At 40.7% G+C, this 20,667-nt stretch overlaps 1 protein-coding gene across 1 annotated transcript; it reads right to left on the reverse strand.

The window, feature by feature from the left end:
* Positions 1 to 7,803: 7,803 nt before the first annotated feature.
* Positions 7,804 to 10,800, reverse strand: LOC117330031. The gene is made up of 2 exons (XM_033888249.1): positions 8,952 to 10,800; positions 7,804 to 7,901 (listed from the first exon to the last, which is right to left on the reverse strand). The coding sequence occupies exons 1-2, from the start codon at positions 10,798 to 10,800 to the stop codon at positions 7,804 to 7,806; spliced, it is 1,947 nt and encodes a 648-aa protein (XP_033744140.1).
* Positions 10,801 to 20,667: the final 9,867 nt, after the last annotated feature.

Below are 20,667 nucleotides of genomic sequence, written 5' to 3' on the forward strand. Positions count from 1 at the left end.
CCATTGAATTTACGATCTCATTAATGAAACCATTTAAAAGGTTAATCATAAATTACACACAATAAGTGACAGTTTTAATTTCTTAAATAAATGAACTGGTATAATGTGCTGTGTGTATAAGTAAATACCATATATGTACACTGTAGAAATATTTCTATTATGACTCCAATTTTAATGTATCTGTTCCCATGATTGAATATTTAATCTAGAATACAAAAAAAATACACAGTTAAATAGCAGAAAAATAAAAATAAAGTTTATCAGCTGTCCATTAATTAAATGTGCTCGGCGCTGACACGATCTCCTCCCATTGGTTCTGAGCTTGGAATTACCTCCAACGCGTGGGGATATTATGCATTAAGGCCAGTTAATAGTATACAGCAGAGAAGAGGGGCAAACTGCATATAAATTAATGGAAAACATATGTAATTGCTGCCTTTTGTGAACGCGATGTAATATTTCGTCCTTAGATCTAAAAGTCCACAGCACGAGGTGGTCACCTCATACAAAGACACATGTCAGATATCGGTGTGATGTGTTTGTGTGATAATATTTCCTATAAACCATTGGGTAAGGCACGTCAAGCTTGGCAGACACCTCTAATATGTCCCAACACCTGGTCGCAGCATCTCAATGCAACCTCACCTGCTCGCAGAAAATAAGAGATTTTCACAAGTTGCCTTTAATGTTTGTTTATTTCAATGGTAACCCTTGATCTGCTTACTGTCTTTGAACGACTCTTACACTGCCAACACTGTCCACACTCGTCCAGAGAAGTTAGTGTTAAGACAATAAATGCAGTCTTCGTTTGTCGTTAGGACTTGTGTAAGCTGACGGTGTGAGGCATGTCGGACACAGGTCTAACGGCCCTCGGCATACTGTTACATCTAAAGTGTTGCGTGGTCATGGATGTTGCCTAATTGTGTTTTTATATTAACTATTTGTAATGATAAAACAGCGGCTAACTTCAAACAACCTTTTGAAATAGTAAACATAGAGTTTTGTTTGAGACCATCAACCTTACAGAATATGAGGAAATTTAAGTCGACATGATGCACTATTAGTTTGGACATAAATTTGGGCTGACGTCTTGAATCATTGGTAATGATATAGAGTATGCTTGAGTACAATACATTATCTTTTTAAACATTTACAAGATTTTACAGCTGTTAGATATGTCCACGCGTCATAACTAAGAAGCTAAACGAACATAAATCGACAATATTGATATCTCAATAGGATAGTCCACCAGGATGGTGCTTTGTATTTTACGGTACGGCATTCATTTCCATGTATCCTTGAACTAACTCTGTAAAAGGAAGTGGTATCCATACCTCAACTTATTTTTCCGAACAGTAACAAGATACCGGTATTGTGTGGAGCATGTTTCCATGTGAGGTTTGGTCTGCAGACGGGGCAAATGGAGTATTTGCCAGAATTTAAGATAATAAGTCCATATATGGAATGACTCTCTGTCTCTCATCTCGACCATGTGTAGTGTCTCCGCGTGTCTAGAGTGTTTTATACTGATATATTTACATCTGTCCCTTCTTAGCTTAGTAAATTCTGACTGCGAATAAATGACCGTACACTGAGTGAAAAAAAGGTTCAGCGTATTAATTAGCGCGGGAATCGGCAACATGATCATGACGTCGTCTATTTGTGACGTTACCGGAACGTCAACTAGACGGCGCCATTTTGAAAGGACTGATCAACGCAATTTTAGCGTTTTCTCCTGTTACCCGATGATCTCAGCACAAAAAGCTAACGTCAAGTGAGTATTTTGTCAAAACCTGAGCTGAATATTGCGGAAATGGGTGCATATTTAACTTCTCCACGAGGTAAGCTAACAACAAATGGCTGAAGCGTGCAGTTCTTCGAGAACATTTGACCACGTCACTACTAAATCTGTGTCAATACACATAGTGCTTGACAACCATAGCTAATATGAGACGGAAATTCTGGATTGTGAATATTTAAGGATCGTACAGCATTTTGACATCGTATACGGTAGTATGCCCGCAGTTGGCAACAAACATTTCCTATGGTTAGCGCGTTTAGTTCCTTCCGGCCAGATTTATTTGTCTGATTGCTTATAATTACAGCTGCAATGTGATGGCTAAATTTGTACAAATAAGTAGCCTTGATAACTGAATTTGCGCTAGTACCCCTTGATTTTTGTTGGTACCCCACCAATTTTCAGAGGAGGGGTATACTATACCCCTGACAGGATAAATTAATGGGGTACGCTTTAAATGTACCGTGATACGTAACGTATCGTGAGACAAGTATCGTGATACGTAACGTATCGTGAGACAAGTATCGTGATACGTAACGTATCGTGAGACAAGTATCGTGATACGTAACGTATCGTGAGACAAGTATCGCGATACGTATCGTATCCTGAGGGACGCGTATCGTTGCTGCACTAGGGTATACATGATATGGAAACACGTGTATCAGGGTATATATGACATGAAAACACGCGTGTATTAGGGTATACATGACATGGAAACACGTGTATCAGGGTATATATGACATTGAAACACACGTGTATCAGGGTATATACATTTGTATGACATGGAAACACACGTGTATGTTATATGGCCAGTGACAGGTCGGGTTTTATCCATTTTAAAAAACTTGTTGCCATTCGTGATAAGAACAAAAAAATCGTTTTGCTGTTTAAGAAGTATTTATAATTTCAACCGGTTGACAGTAGGAATTAGGATGTAATTTTATTCACTTCGGTATTGGATACGCCAATAGGTGGCGCTACCGGTATTTGCATGTACAAATGAGCTTAGGTATAATATATACGTGTCATTCAGGCGACGCAGCAGGTAACAGTGACCACACGTAATTTTATTATCATTATTATTATTAAATACTCAAATGTAGAAAAAGCTGAGGAGATTGTAGGATGTGTGCGAAATGTGTATTTTCTATGTCATTGTTTTGATAATTATGACGTTTTTGAATAAAATCATCAGTCAGTGCCTATGTCGTGAAATACAGTTGTAATTGTTTTGTTTAACCTACTGGATTATGTAGAAAAGTTTACTGTCATTGTGATACGGCATGTCGACAGTGTAAATACTAAGATCGTTATCCAGGTGTCAACCACTTAGCTTCCAATAAACTGTTTTTGACTTTGATGAAAATATCACTCATTATAACACCAGTCGTTTACTTTACTCTGTAGTGTAACATCTTTGATGACAATATCACTCATTATAACACCAGTCGTTTACCTTACTCTCTAGTGTAACATCTTTGATGACACTATCACTCATTATAACATCTGTCGTTTATATATTACCTTACTCTCTAATGTAACATCTTTGATGACAATATCACTCATTATAACACCAGTCGTTTACCTTACTCTCTAGTGTAACATCTTTGATGACACTATCACTCATTATAACATCTGTCGTTTACCTTACTCGGTAGTGTAACATCTTTGATCTATAATCCCGCAACTGAAGCACATCATCGCGCCTCGTCAATTTGATCAATACTACCACCCGTAACAAATCAGGTTAACAGTTTTATTCTTTACAGCGAATGTGTGAAATTATAGACACTTCAGATACATTTACTCGTCAATTTTATTAGTGTATTAGAACTTAAGTTTAAAGATCAAGGTAAAATACATATTGCGTCTTTAAATTCTTATCCAAAACAATTTTGTCAGTATGTCCCAATGGATTTCACCCTTCACTAAAAGCTTCCGTTTAATGTAATTAGTAAAGATGCCTTAGAGCCACAGCTAACGGTAAATGTCATTAGGTTAACGTCTGTAATACAACACTTTATCACAGAGTTACATAACACACAAAATGATGAACATTCACAGTCTGACTCCCTGAATCAAAACTACATGACCTGAGTAAAAAGTGTTCCTCAGAACCTCTCTATGCAATGTGATTACGTCATTACTGGAAGTAACCCGATGAAGTTTAATAAGAAATATATGTAATAAAAACCTGTCTAAGAAAATAAGTAAAAATTCGGCTTTTGAAATTGTAATCAATACAAGATACATTTGGAAAAATAAAAGGGATTACCCAGAATACAGCGAACTCGTAGTTCTAACTCCAAATCGATGAGATATGAACACAAATATAGTGTGTCATTTTGTCTCTTGCCTATTTTGCTCGTATTTTTAATCACATTTTTTGGCCTTTATAGTCTTAATGGCCTTGATAAGCACGTTGACTAACTAACTAACTAACAAAGTATAGGTTTGCATGAAGAGCCTTATAAAGTACAAGGAGAATAAAACCAGGCGTTCCTGGAGAGTAAGCGACTAAGCGTCATGCGAATTCATGTCAAATCCGGATTATGCTCTTTGTTGTGACAATAAAAGCTATGTGTATTGTCGAGTAGCGATCAGTGTTGTCATTAGTAACACCGTTTAATTAACTTTCCCCAAACGTCATTTAGCAACTATAATCACATTAGGTATATGTCAGTGTCAACAACTAGTCACATGACATCACTATGTCATTAATTCATAATAAAGATAAAAACAAACTTATCTTTTCTACATAAGTGACATTTCCAAAGTTGGAAAAGTCAAAATGATATATAGATAGAGGTTACACAACTAGTGGTTGTTGTAAATGATATTTCTTTTACTGGAGTTAGGTATTTTACAAAAAAATACAAAAACACGAAGGAGTGTTTTTTGTAACTTTGGAAAAATAACAAACGAGTTTGTGTGACCTGTTTCTACCATAATAGAAACGCTATTCTGAAGATGAATGGACCTATTTTGTGTCAACGTGTGTTCATTTCATTATATCAGGTGGGATGCAAGGTTTTGACTTAAAGTGAAATGCCGCTAATTAATATGCAAAACAGAAAACTTGGAAATACTACAATTTATTACCAATCATAACAAACAATAAGCACGTTTATTGTTTTCAAATACAAAAATCGTTTAAAATTTCTCTATATGAATTATTTAATATGACAAAAACAAAGGCGAAATACTTTTTGCACGTTATCATTTCCAGGACTTGTGAAGAGGCCTCCAAGTTTTAGCCAATGAAAACCACGTGATTAAAAAATAGTTCCGGTCAAAGGTCACAGTGTCAACCAATCAAAACGCATTTAGAAATTGTTATTAAACAGTTGCAATGATTATATTATGGCTTTGGAATTGAACAACACAAACCTATCGTGGTAGAATTATTTTGAAATGAAAATGCTGCACTTCAACAATCAAGAGGGGGAGCAAGAATGTTGTATGATACTTATACATCAGTTTCGTCATTATACCTGACACACAGTAAGTTAAGACTCCACAAGTTAATACATTTTTCAAATATGATGCTGGCAATTTCTAACAGCTACCTGCAAATGTAAACCCGTAAGATGTGACTAATTGCGAGACCCCTGTAGTATGTGTATAGAGATGACTAATTGTGAGACCCCTGTAGTATGTGTATGGAGGTGACTAATTGTGAGGTCCCTGTAGTATGTGTATGGAGGTGACTAATTGTGAGACCCCTGTAGTATGTGTATGGAGGTGACTAATTGTGAGACCCCTGTAGTATGTGTATGGAGGTGACTAATTGTGAGACCCCTGTAGTATGTGTATGGAGGTGACTAATTGTGAGGTCCCTGTAGTATGTGTATGGATGTGACTAATTGTGAGGTCCCTGTAGTATGTGTATGGAGGTGACTAATTGTGAGGTCCCTGTAGTATGTGTATGGTGGTGACTAATTGTGAGGTCCCTGTAGTATGTGTATGGATGTGACTAATTGTGAGGTCCCTGTAGTATGTGTATGGATGTGACTAATTGTGAGACCCCTGTAGTATGTGTATGGATGTGACTAATTGTGAGACCCCTGTAGTATGTGTATGGATGTGACTAATTGTGAGGTCCCTGTAGTATGTGTATGGATGTGACTAATTGTGAGGTCCCTGTAGTATGTGTATGGATGTGACTAATTGTGAGGTCCCTGTAGTATGTGTATGGTGATGACTAATTGTGAGACCCCTGTAGTATGTGTATGGATGTGACTAATTGTGAGACCCCTGTAGTATGTGTATGGAGGTTACTAATTGTGAGGTCCCTGTAGTATGTGTATGGAGGTGACTAATTGTGAGACCCCTGTAGTATGTGTATGGAGGTGACTAATTGTGAGACCCCTGTAGTGTGTGTATGGAGGTGACTAATTGTGAGACCCCTGTAGTATGTGTATGGAGGTGACTAATTGTGAGACCCCTGTAGTATGTGTATGGAGGTGACTAATTGTGAGACCCCTGTAGTGTGTGTATGGAGGTGACTAATTGTGAGACCCCTGTAGTGTGTGTATGGAGGTGACTAATTGTGAGACCCCTGTAGTATGTGTATGGTGGTGACTAATTGTGAGACCCTAGTATGTGTATGGATGTGACTAATTGTGAGGTCCCTGTAGTATGTGTATGGAGGTGACTAATTGTGAGACCCTAGTATGTGTATGGAGGTGACTAATTGTGAGGTCCCTGTAGTATGTGTATGGAGGTGACTAATTGTGAGACCCCTGTAGTGTGTGTATGGAGGTGACTAATTGTGAGACCCCTGTAGTATGTGTATGGAGGTGACTAATTGTGAGACCCCTGTAGTATGTGTATGGAGGTGACTAATTGTGAGACCCTAGTATGTGTATGGAGGTGACTAATTGTGAGACCCTAGTATGTGTATGGAGGTGACTAATTGTGAGACCCATGTAGTATGTGTATGGAGGTGACTAATTGTGAGACCCCTGTAGTGTGTGTATGGAGGTAACTAATTGTGAGGTCCCTGTAGTATGTGTATGGAGATGACTAATTGTGAGACCCCTGTAGTGTGTGTATGGAGGTGACTAATTGTGAGACCCCTGTAGTATGTGTATGGAGATGACTAATTGTGAGACCCCTGTAGTGTGTGTATGGAGGTGACTAATTGTGAGACCCTAGTATGTGTATGGAGGTGACTAATTGTGAGACCCCTGTAGTATGTGTATGGAGGTGACTAATTGTGAGACCCTAGTATGTGTATGGAGGTGACTAATTGTGAGACCCATGTAGTATGTGTATGGAGGTGACTAATTGTGAGACCCCTGTAGTGTGTGTATGGAGGTAACTAATTGTGAGACCCCTGTAGTATGTGTATAGAGATGACTAATTGTGAGACCCCTGTAGTGTGTGTATGGAGGTGACTAATTGTGAGACCCCTGTAGTATGTGTATGGAGATGACTAATTGTGAGACCCCTGTAGTATGTGTATGGAGATGACTAATTGTGAGGTCCCTGTAGTATGTGTATGAAGATGACTAATTGTGAGACCCCTGTAGTATGTGTATGGAGGTGACTAATTGTGAGACCCCTGTAGTATGTGTATGGAGGTGACTAATTGTGAGACCCCTGTAGTATGTGTATGGAGGTGACTAATTGTGAGACCCCTGTAGTATGTGTATGGAGGTGACTAATTGTGAGACCCCTGTAGTATGTGTATGGAGGTGACTAATTGTGAGACCCCTGTAGTATGTGTATGGAGATGACTAATTGTGAGGTCCCTGTAGTATGTGTATGGAGATGACTAATTGTGAGACCCCTGTAGTATGTGTATGGAGGTGACTAATTGTGAGACCCCTGTAGTATGTGTATGGAGGTGACTAATTGTGAGACCCCTGTAGTATGTGTATGGAGGTGACTAATTGTGAGACACCTGTAGTATGTGTATGGATGTGACTAATTGTGAGACCCCTGTAGTATGTGTACTTTCCTGTCTTTTTCATTTTCCCAGTTTCCTCTCCGATAGGTCAGTTGCTTTCTTCTGTTATTTCTAGTTTTAATCCTTGGAAACATGTGCCTTGGCTGTTACGGGGACATTTAACCAAATACAGACCAAGCTCTTCAACTGCAAAATGATTCAGTTGTATTTGTGAGTATGACAATGATAGGAAAAGGGGAAGGGAATGAGACAAATAAAAACACCCACAAGAACATGATGTTATCTTTTAGTAGAAAGTAGAAATGTTAAAGGTGTAAATGAAGGGAAAGAAATAACACCAGATGGTAGAGATATTCACTCAGATATCGTTCTAGGAGGGAGTATTGGCATATCTGTGTGTGATTGCTGTTTTGTTGTGCGTGTCTGGTTTAGAGAATTGCATGAGCGCGTTTGTCTTTTCCAATGCAAAACTTTGGTTATATATTGTAGATTGTGGATCGACCCTGTCTTTTCCTTCTTTGTTCTAGGGAATGCTTGTTTATTTGATCCACCATGTCACCGACACTGGACGTGTTTCTATGCTGGTGACAGGTCTTGTAGTTGGAAATAGGATTCAATTGTTAGGTATGCAATGTTGTCATCAGTTAAAATACTCGCTGGAATTTCTACAATAAATGTAAATTACGCAGCATATTCCAGATCTATACATGCAATGATAACATCAACGGAAATGATAACTATAATAAATCAAAATGTGTGCCAAGTATAGGTAGCAGGGTACATGGTAGACTCATTATCGGGGTACATGGTAGATTCGTTATCGGGGTACATGGTAGACTTATTATCGGGGTACGTGGTAGACTCATTCTCGGGGTACATGGTAGACTCATTATCGGGGTACATGGTAGACTCGTTATCGGGGTACATGATAGATTCGTTATCGGGGTACATGGTAGACTCATTATCGGGGTACATGGTGGACTCATTATCGGGGTACATGGTAGACTCATTATGGGGTACATGGTAGACTCGTTATCGGGGTACATGGTAGACTCATTATCGGGGAACATGGTAGACTCATTACCGGGGTACATGGTAGACTCATTATCGGGGTACATGGTAGAATCATTATCGCGGTACATGGTAGACTCATTATCGCGGTACATGGTATCCTCATTATCGGGGTACATGGTAGACTCATTATCGGGGTACATGGTAGACTCATTATCGCGGTACATGGTAGACTGATTATGGGGTACATGATAGACTCATTATCGGGGTACATGGTAGACTCATTATCGGGGTACATGGTCGACTCATTATCGGGGTACATGGTAGACTCGTTATCGGGGTACATGGTAGACTCATTATCGGGGTACATGGTAGAATCATTATCGGGGTACATGGTAGACTCGTTATCGGGGTACATGGTAGACTCATTATCGGGGTACATGGTAGACTCGTTATCGGGGTACATGGTAGACTCATTATCGGGGTACATGGTAGACTCGTTATCGGGGTACATGGTAGACTCATTATCGGGGTACATGGTAGAATCATTATCGGGGTACATGGTAGACTCGTTATCGGGGTACATGGTAGACTCATTATCGGGGTACATGGTAGACTCGTTATCGGGGTACATGGTAGACTCATTATCGGGGTACATGGTAGACTTATTATCGCGGTACATGGTATCCTCATTATCGGGGTACATGGTAGACTCATTATCCGGGTACATGGTAGACTCATTATCGCGGTACATGGTAGACTTATTATCGGGGTATATGGTAGACTCATTCTCGGGGAACATGATATATTCGTTATCGGGGTACATGGTAGATTCGTTATCGGGGTACATGGTAGACTCGTTATCGGGGTACATGATAGACTCATTATCGGGGTACATGGTAGACTTATTATCGCGGTACATGGTATCCTCATTATCGGGGTACATGATAGACTCATTATCGGGGTACATGGTAGACTCATTATCGCGGTACATGGTAGACTTATTATCGCGGTACATGATAGATTCGTTATCGGGGTACATGGTAGACTCATTATCGGGGTACATGGTAGACTCATTATCGCGGTACGTGGTAGACTTATTATCTGGGTACATGGTAGACTCGTTATCGGGGTACATGATAGACTCATTATCGGGGAACATGGTAGACTCATTATCGGGGTACATGGTAGACTCATTATCGCGGTACGTGGTAGACTTATTATCGGGGTACATGATAGACTCATTATCCGGGTACATGGTAGACTCATTATCGCGGTACATGGTATCCTCATTATCGCGGTACATGGTATCCTCATTATCGGGGTACATGATAGACTCATTATCCGGGTACATGGTAGACTCATTATCGCGGTACATGGTAGACTTATTATCGGGGTACATGATAGACTCATTATCCGGGTACATGGTAGACTCATTATCGCGGTACGTGGTAGACTCATTATCGTGGTACACGGAAGACTCATTATCGGGGTACATGGTAGACTCATTATCGTGGTATACGGAAGACTCATTATCGGGGTACATGGTAGACTCATTATCGGGGTACATGGTAGACTGATTATCGGAGTACATGGTAGACTCATTATCGGGGTACATGGTAGACTCATTATCGAGGTACATGGTAGACTCATTATCGGGGTACATGGTAGACTCATTATCGGGGTACATGATAGACTCATTATCGGGGAACATGGTAGACTCATTATCGGGGTACATGGTAGACTCATTATCGGGGTACATGGTAGACTCATTATCGGGGTACATGATAGAGTCATTATCGGGGAACATGGTAGACTCATTATCGGGGTACATGGTAGACTCATTATCGGGGTACATGGTAGACTCATTATCGGGGTACATGGTAGACTCATTATCGGGGTACATGGTAGACTCATTATCGGGGTACATGGTAGACTCGTTATCGGGGTACATGGTAGACTCATTATCGGGGTACATGGTATCCTCATTATCGGGGTACATGGTAGACTCATTATCGGGGTACATGGTAGACTCGTTATCGGGGTACATGGTAGACTCATTATCGGGGTACATGGTAGACTCATTATCGGGGTACATGGTAGACTGATTATGGGGTACATGATAGACTCATTATCGGGGTACATGGTAGACTCATTATCGGGGTACATGGTAGACTCATTCTCGGGGTACATGGTAGACTCATTATCGGGGTACATGGTAGACTCGTTATCGGGGTACATGGTAGACTCGTTATCGGGGTACATGGTAGACTCATTATCGGGGTACATGATAAACACATTAGGCCATGTGGTAGGCATATTATCGGGGTACATTGTAAACTTATACTTCTACAGAACTACGTACTGTATGTAACCCCTGACCATTATTTGAGACACGACTCGCTCTTTCATGGTAAAAGACTGGTACCATTGTCTACGAAATCTTGCGTACTCTACGTGTTTTTACTTTGTTTAGAAAGTATCATTATCATTTCAACTTCTTCATTTCTAAGTAACCACACAGCATTCAAAAGCATCTAAGATTTTCTCGTTTTTTTAAGTTAAAGAACACACAAGAACATTTTCTAAAGCATGTGTACACAGTGTGTATCTAATGTCCATTGTTCACGATGTACACGATAATATTGACACCGAGAATAATACAGTTCGTCACTAACGTGAATTTGAACTCACGTCCGTAGCTAAACTTTTCTGTCTGTAATCCAAACCAAATTGAAATGTGTGTGGAAGCTTACGGTAAACATTGTTTTGTATCAACAGAGGCCGTGTACATACAGTTAGGCAGTCTTCATCAATAGACCGCGTTTTGTTACTCGCCCGGGGCTCCAGTATGTACGTAGATCATTTGTCCACTCACCGGAACGATTGGCCGAGTTTCGGCAAGAACCAAGAAGGGGCTGTCTGCAAGTCGAGCCCTTTGACAAATGACTAACTCGGCACACTTCGAATCGTCTGCCCTCAGACCCTTCTAACGCAATTTAACAATAGCTGAAAATATTTTAACAAATTTATTTGAAGATCGTGGCTAGGAGGAGCCGTGATTCACTTAGCCCGGTACAAATGCCGACCTCAGACCCCGGATTTCTCGCGCATGGTCAGCTTAAACCTCGTTTTGGTGTTAATATTATTCCATACCTTTGCTGCATTTATGATATTTTGAAAATCTAGAATGTTCCAAATGCAATAATACAATTTTGATTATAGTACAGTAAGGGTTAGAATGTAGAGGATATTGCAATGATGATGTTAAGCTATCAAGACATTACACTGAGAGACACATATCGTACACATTTACCGACAGTCGACAATGACGAAATAATCGTATTTGATATTTATAAACCCTGATTGTGTGTACATAATGTAATTGTAGGTCATTACATTATCATATACAATAGTATATACTATTAATGTGTATATATAAGTATTATGCGATTTACGGAGCTAAATTGATAAGTGTCCGTCGGCGCCCTGTACAATGGCCGCATACATCAACGAGTTCGAACTTTGGACTACAAAACATCAATGCAAACTAGATAAAAGAAGAGGCGATATGATAGCATTTCACAGAGACAATTATTGAAATCATCACACTCTCAGTGTTAAGAGAATTTATAATCCTACGTAGACAGATTCAACGATTTTCAAAAAATCAAAATCTTTGTAAGAAGTATAGTTCAAAAGATACAATATATTAGCACTTTTCAATACAACTTGACAGTTGATACTGTAAAGCCAAAACTGAATTAATGTTTCGTCCTTCTAGGACTCGTCATTGATGGATGTTAGGGGCATCATGCAACTGTTAAGTCCTTCAAGGATTTATCAGTGATATTAGTGACATCATACAGCTGTTTCGTTGTTCTAGGATTCGTTAGTGATGGTAGGGACATCGTACATCTGTTTTGTCCTTCTAGGACTCGTCAGCGATGTTAGGGACATACTCCAGTTGTTTCGTCCTTCTAGGACTCGTCAGTGATGTTAGGGACATCCCCCACATGTTTCGTCCTTCTAGGACTCGTCAGTGATGTTAGGGACATCCTCCGGCTGTTTCGTCCTTCTAGGACTCGTCAGTGATGTTGAGGGTCTAACGTGTTGATACCTAGGTGGCAACTAAGATGACAAAATCTAGACAGGGAGATTTAATAGCACCACACATCAATAAACATCCTAATTTTCAATATTAGACTTTCACCAGTATTTTCATCGTCTTCAGCGATTCGCGTCTGTCACTTTGTCGGGGTATGTCACCGGAAGTGCATCACTATTCGATGTCAATGGACAAGTTATGACAAAAGATGAGAAAACAGTACTATATGGACGAATGTATTTAGAGCTAAAAAAGAGAACAGGAGCCGGAGGTACATGTATTTGATGGTGACATAGATGTTATCCAAATGCATATGATAACTAATGTGTCTGAAGTATTTTTTCTACAAATGACGCACACGGAATCAAATAAAATAGCCGATAATGGTAGGTTGTCACGCCACCTAGCCGTATAGTTTTACCACTTCCTGTCATGTAGCCTATCTAGGGGGAGCTGAGTATATTCTCACCAAACTTGTTTATTTTATTTAGAGTTAAGTTAAAACCGAGACCAATTTAACCATTTAAATATGATATTCATCGATAGATTGCCATATAATACTTAAATATGGTGTTAAATGGTTTGTTAATACTGTAGCTTTGCTTTCTCGCAACAGGTAAGGGTAATCTGTGTCCACGAATGATTGGTCAACTTTACAGTGCCTTTACACTTACCGATATCAGTCTAACAAGTCCGCCGACATAATACTCACGTCAAGTGATTCGGAAATGTAACATGGAAGCATATTAATTGTCTATGTCCAAAAACAGACCCCTAAAGCAAATCTCAATTTCCAAAATCTGTCGCCTCTAAAGTACATGCAGTTTCAAGAAATACTAAAAAGGTAAACCACGGAGGTCATGTTTAATGCATTTCAGTAAAGGACGCCAGTTGTATCAATATATAGTCAACGTGTTTTGTTTTTTTGTTTTTTGTTGTTGTTTTTTTTAACTATACATTTCCGTTCGTCCGACATTATCCAGGAGAATGTGCGGTCGTCCGTCCGATTGACACACGTATTTGTTTTTAATGTACTGATGAACCTTTGTCGGAGAATTGGTGAACCTCAGTTGTGGTTGTCTTTGAGGACAAAGACTTTGGGAATGGGTTGAATAGAAGAGAAAAGGACGCTTGATGAAAGAGAATGGAATAGCACATAGGATTACATGAAGAGTAGTCCGAATGAGTCTGACTATCGATCTCCGGTGAAAGGAACATCCCCTAAATATTTCATTCCTATTGCATAATACCTGTTATGATATAATTAACGGTAGTCAACACTTACTATATTACTGCTGTAACTACAGACTACAGAACACCAACAGTAAAGATATCTCATTTCACTGTTATTGGTTAACCCACTAAAGGTCACTCTAACTAGGTGATAAATCAGACGTTTTACGTGGAGTTCACCCATTGTCCTGTGCACGAGCTCCTAATTAATCCATGTTCTACATGTTATGTAATGCCTGTAATTGTCAAACAATTATTAACCTCATGTTTCATGTTAATGATGGACAAAATTGGACTGAAGCATGTGGCGATCGGGTACGTATAGTACAGCGCTATGGAGGTCCGCAGTCCCGATACTCGATAGGAGGTAATAGGTAGATAGCTTTTATTATGGGTATATAAATCAAGAGGATTATCAAATATTTTAATTTTAAGTATTCATAAGTGATATATCCATGTTCTTTTTGCACACAAAACTGAGATGATTTAAAACACAGATATATGAAACGATGATTTTAACAAGTAATAACAGGGACTTTTGTTTTCTTTCAATATCATCACATTAAATCATTTTTAAGTGTATCTTTGGCAGCTCTTGTCATTTTTTATCAATGCAGCGATCAAATTTAATCTTGTTAGAAATAAGACACCAGATTCATGAATAAGTTCGTCATATAGATATTCTCGGCGAAATGCATTGTTTGTGTATATAAACGCCACGATTCTGGATTCCATAAGGAACATTAGCGTTGTGTTGGCGAGTTTGTTGGTCCGCCATTATCATAATTCCGAACGGAATATCTAAAAGGATCTCCGCCATCTTCTGTCCGAAGACATTTATAGTTCTTCAATGACACAATTCGTGACTGTTATCCTTGACAACCTACTGATAAAATACCACACAGAAACATTAGAAAGCTATGAAGTTAATCCTCCTCAACACACCAGATTGAGTTAACCCTCCTCAACACACCAGTTTGAGTTAACCCTCCACCACGTACCAGATTGAGTTAACCCTCCTCAACGTACCAGATTGAGTTAACCCTCCTCAACACACCAGATTGAGTTAACCCTCCTCAACGTACCAGATTGAGTTAACCCTCCGCAACACACCAGATTGAGTTAACCCTCCTCAACACACCAGATTGAGTTAACCCTCCTCGACACACCAGATTGAGTTAACCCTCCTCAACGTACCAGATTGAGTTAACCCTCCTCAACACACCAGATTGAGTTAACCCTCCTCAACACACCAGATTGAGTTAACCCTCCTCAATGTACCAGATTGAGTTAACCCTCCTCAACGTACCAGATTGAGTTAACCCTCCTCAACACACCAGATTGAGTTAACCCTCCTCAACACACCAGATTGAGTTAACCCTCCTCAACGTACCAGATTGAGTTAACCCTCCACAACGTACCAGATTGAGTTAACCCTCCTCAATGTACCAGATTGAGTTAACCCTCCTCAATGTACCAGATTGAGTTAACCCTCCTCAACACACCAGATTGAGTTAACCCTCCTCAACGTACCAGATTGAGTTAACCCTCCTCAATACACCAGATTGAGTTAACCCTCAACGTACCAGATTGAGTTAACCATCCTCAACGTACCAGATTGAGTTAACCCTCCTCAACACACCAGATTGAGTTAAGCCTCCTCAACACACCAGATTAAGTTAACCCTCCTCAACACACCAGATTGAGTTAACCCTCCTCAACGTACCAGAATAAGTTAACCCTCCTCAAGGTACCAGATTGAGTTAACCCTCCTCAATACACCAGATTGAGTTAACCCTCCTCAACACACCAGATTGAGTTAACCCTCCTCAACACACCAGATTGAGTTAACCCTCCTTAACGTACCGGATTAGGATAACCCTCCTGAACACACCAAATTGAGTTAACCTGCCTCAACGTACCAGATTGAGTTAACCCTCCTCAACACACCAGATTGAGTTAACCCTCCACAACGTACTAGATTGAGTTAACCCTCCTCAATGTAACAGATTGAGTTAACCCTCTTCAACACACCAGATTGAGTTAACCCTCCTCAACACACCAGATTGAGTTAACCCTCCTCAACACACCAGATTGAGTTAACCCTCCTCAACGTACCAGATTAAGTTAACCATCCTCAATACACCAGATTGAGTTAACCCTCCTCAATGTACCAGATTGAGTTAACCCTCCTCAATACACCAGATTGAGTTAACCATCCTCAATACACCAGATTGAGTTAACCCTCCTCAACGTACCAGATTGAGTTAACCCTCCTCAACACACCAGATTGAGATAACCCTCCCCAACGTACCAGATTAGGATAACCCTCCTGAACACACCAGATTGAGTTAACCCGCCTCAACGTACCAGATTGAGTTAACCCTCCTCAACACACCAGATTGAGTTAACCCTCCACAACGTACCAGATTGAGTTAACCCTCCTCAATGTAACAGATTGAGTTAACCCTCCTCAACACACCAGATTGAGTTAACCCTCCTCAACGTACCAGATTGAGTTAACCCTCCTCAACGTACCAGTTTGAGTTAACCCTCCTCAACGTACCAGAATAAGTTAACCCTCCTCAACGTACCAGATTAAGTTAACCATCCTCAATACACCAGATTGAGTTAACCCTCCTCAATGTACCAGATTGAGTTAACCCTCCTCAATACACCAGATTGAGTTAACCCTCCTCAACACACCAGATTGAGTTAACCCTCCTCAACGTACCAGATTAGGATAACCCTCCTGAACACACCAGATTGAGTTAACCTGCCTCAACGTACCAGATTGAGTTAACCCTCCTCAACACACCAGATTGAGTTAACCCTCCACAACGTACCAGATTGAGTTAACCCTCCTCAATGTAACAGATTGAGTTAACCCTCTTCAACACACCAGATTGAGTTAACCCTCCTCAACGTACCAGTTTGAGTTAACCCTCCTCAACACACCAGATTGAGTTAACCCTCCACAACGTACCAGATTGAGTTAACCCTCCTCAATGTAACAGATTGAGTTAACCCTCTTCAACACACCAGATTGAGTTAACTCTCCTCAACACACCAGATTGAGTTAACCCTCCTCAACACACCAGATTGAGTTAACCCTCCTCAACGTACCAGATTAAGTTAACCATCCTCAATACACCAGATTGAGTTAACCCTCCTCAATGTACCAGATTGAGTTAACCCTCCTCAATACACCAGATTGAGTTAACCCTCCTCAACACACCAGATTGAGTTAACCCTCCTCAATACACCAGATTGAGTTAACCCTACTCAACGTACCAGATTGAGTTAACCCTCCTCAACGTACCAGTTTGAGTTAAACCTCCTCAACGTACCAGAATAAGTTAACCCTCCTCAACGTACCAGATTAAGTTAACCATCCTCAATGTACCAGATTGAGTTAACCCTCCTCAACACACCAGATTGAGTTAACCCTCCTCAACACACCAGATTGAGTTACCCCTCCTCAACACACCAGATTGAGTTAACCCTACTCAATGTACCAGATTGAGTTAACCCTCCCCAACGTACCAGATTGAGTTAACCCTCCTCAACACACCAGATTGAGTTAACCCTCCTCAACACACCAGATTGAGTTAACCCTCCTCAACACACCAGATTGAGTTAACCCTCCTCAACACACCAGATTGAGTTAACCCTCCTCAACACACCAGATTGAGTTAACCCTCCTCAACACACCAGATTGAGTTAACCCTCCTCAATACACCAGATTGAGTTAACCCTCCTCAACACACCAGATTGAGTTAACCCTCCTCAACGTACCAGATTGAGTTAACCCTCCTCAATACACCAGATTAAGTTAACCCTCCTCAACACACCAGATTGAGTTAACCCTCCTCAACACACCAGATTGAGTTAACCCTCCTCAACACACCAGATTGAGTTAACCCTCCTCAACGTACCAGATTGAGTTAACCCTCCTCAATACACCAGATTAAGTTAACCCTCCTCAACACACCAGATTGAGTTAACCCTCCTCAACACACCAGATTGAGTTAACCCTCCTCAACACACCAGATTGAGTTAACCCTCCTCAATGTACCAGATTGGGATAACCCTCCTCAAAACACCAGATTGTATGTCTTATAACCAAACAACTAGCAAACAACCAAATGTCAATATCAAACTCCGTAACATCAATTGCTGTTTTTCAGTTGCTTAACTCGATCAGTCTATCAATATTGGTCTATCCTTCCACTGACCCCTTCTATCCTCGTTCCCCTTAAGAAGGATACTTAGTTAGGGACACCGTTAAAGCGTTAAACTAATAAGTAATGTCTGCGGTAACTATGCAGCAGGTTATATTAGGATGAAGTAAGATCAATCATAAAGACAGGGAATAAGAGGACATCTAAAGGAAGTATATGCGCAAGATTCTTGCCTTCTAAGACATGTGGTATTAGCACCGAATGTAAACATTCTTTGAAATAGCATAGGAAGAACCAGAAACCTCTTTATACCTATAAATCTGAATTAATGATCCAAGTCACATGCATCCATTATCAAATATCTCAATGTTATGATTTTAAGTCTGGTGAAGAGGATCTTCATAGAACCTGCATCGGTAAATAAATCTAACTTAATATATATTTCCCTATATCACCAGTGCAGCCTCTCTTCGTAATCTTTCCTTACTCCTATGTAAATATAGTAATTAACGTATTAATCAGATACTATACTGATAGAGTGATAGAAACAACATGTAAACATTTGGATTTGTTCCCTTTATCAACCCAACAGAATTGTGAAGAAATGTGGAAAGAACGCTGATGGGAGCCGAGGAGACAATTTCATCAGAATTCCGAACAATTAATTTGAAACCTCCCCCTTTCTGAAAACTGTCAGGCAATTTTCACCCAATCCTGAAAAAAATCAATGATAAGTAGCTCGGCGTGATACGTCTGGAGGAGCGCGCCCAGCACCAGGCGGTCGCTCTGGATAACATGTTCCCCGCGTCATGAATCTTTTGGCGCCAAAGTCTGCACCAACGCTCGCGAAACGCACGAGCAATACCACCATTGAGCAGACGACCTGTGCTAATCTCGACAAACCGATGGAAAGATGATCTATTGAAGGAATTTTATTGAACCATTAGTTTACATTGAAGTTGTAAATCAATTTTCTCCGGTTTTACTTAGATTTAGGCGTTTGCCTACGGTAAGACAAGAATCAATTTTAAGGTTTTTGAAAACATCTCGGATTAAATATTTTTTCTGAACCTTTGTGACCGTTCCGAATCAATAACACGACAATGAAGGAAACACCACCGACGCCAGACGAAAGATGTCACCAATTTCGTTTGTTTATATGGCAGATTAGCAATGTATATTAGCAGCACACTTTGTTCTGATGAGATTTCATCAATATGGCACATTATCTGAGGAGATATCACCAACGTTACACATTATCTGAGGAGATATCACCAAGGCAACACATTATCTGAGGAGATATCACCAACGTTACACATCTGAGGAGATATCACCAAGGCAACACATTATCTGAGGAGATATCACCAAGGCAACACATTATCTGAGGAGATATCACCAATGCAACACATTATCTGAGGAGGTATCACCAAGGCAACACATTATCTGAGGAGATATCACCAAGGCAACACATTATCTTAGGAGATATCACCAACGTTACACATTATCTGAGGAGATATCACCAAGGCAACACATTATCTGAGGAGATATCACCAAGGCAACACATTATCTGAGGAGATACATTGTACCTCTCTCCATCCACAATCCACTGCTCGCCTACCCCGATCTGCCCCTCTCTACCCACAATACACTGCTCGCCTACCCCAATCTACCCCTCTCTACCCACAATACACTGCTCGCCTATCTTAATCTACCTCTTTCCACCCGCAATCCACTGCTCGCCACCTTAATCTACCTCTCTCCACATTCAATCCGCTGCTCGCCACCTCAATCTACCCCTCTCCACCTTCTCTCTACCCTTATCCACCCGCAATTCACTGCTCGCCTACCCCAATCTACCCTCTCTACCCACAATCCACTGCTCGCCTACCCCAATGACCCCTCTCTACCCACAATAAACTGCTCGCCTACCTTAATCTACCTCTTTCCACACGCAATCCACTGCTCGCCTACTTCAATAAACCTCTCTCCACATTCAATCCGCTGCTCGCCACCTCAATCTACCCCTCTCCACCTTCTCTCTACCCTTATCCACCCGCAATTCACTGCTCGCCTACCCCAATCTACCCTCTCTACCCACAATCCACTGCTCGCCTACCCCAATGACCCCTATCTACCCACAATACACTGCTCGCCTACCCCAATCTACCCATCTCCACCCACAATCCACTGCTCGCCTATCTCAATCTACCCCCCCCCCCCCCCCCCCCCCCCACACACACACACACACCTTCATTTTACCCTCTCTCCACCTTCAATCTACCCCTCTCCACCTTCTCTCTACCTTTCTCAGCCCGCAGATCTACCCCTGTCCACCCTCACTCCACCAATTTCCACCATCACTCCACTGCTCTCCATCCTCAATCTACCCCTCCACCCTCGTTCTACCCTCTCTACC

Source organism: Pecten maximus, chromosome 6, assembly GCF_902652985.1.
Source record: "Pecten maximus chromosome 6, xPecMax1.1, whole genome shotgun sequence".
NCBI lineage: Eukaryota > Metazoa > Mollusca > Bivalvia > Pectinida > Pectinidae > Pecten > Pecten maximus.

What these genes read in the sequence shown, in the direction of transcription:
- LOC117330031 (XM_033888249.1), bottom strand. Translation starts at nt 10,800, where the DNA reads ATGTACCCCGATAATGAGTCTACCATGTACCCCGATAACGAGTCTACC. An exon ending in CCCCATAATCAGTCTACCAT is followed by an intron (nt 7,902 to 8,951) that starts GTACCGCGATAA and finishes ATCATTTTGCAG; the next exon opens with TTGAAGAGCTTGGTCTGTAT.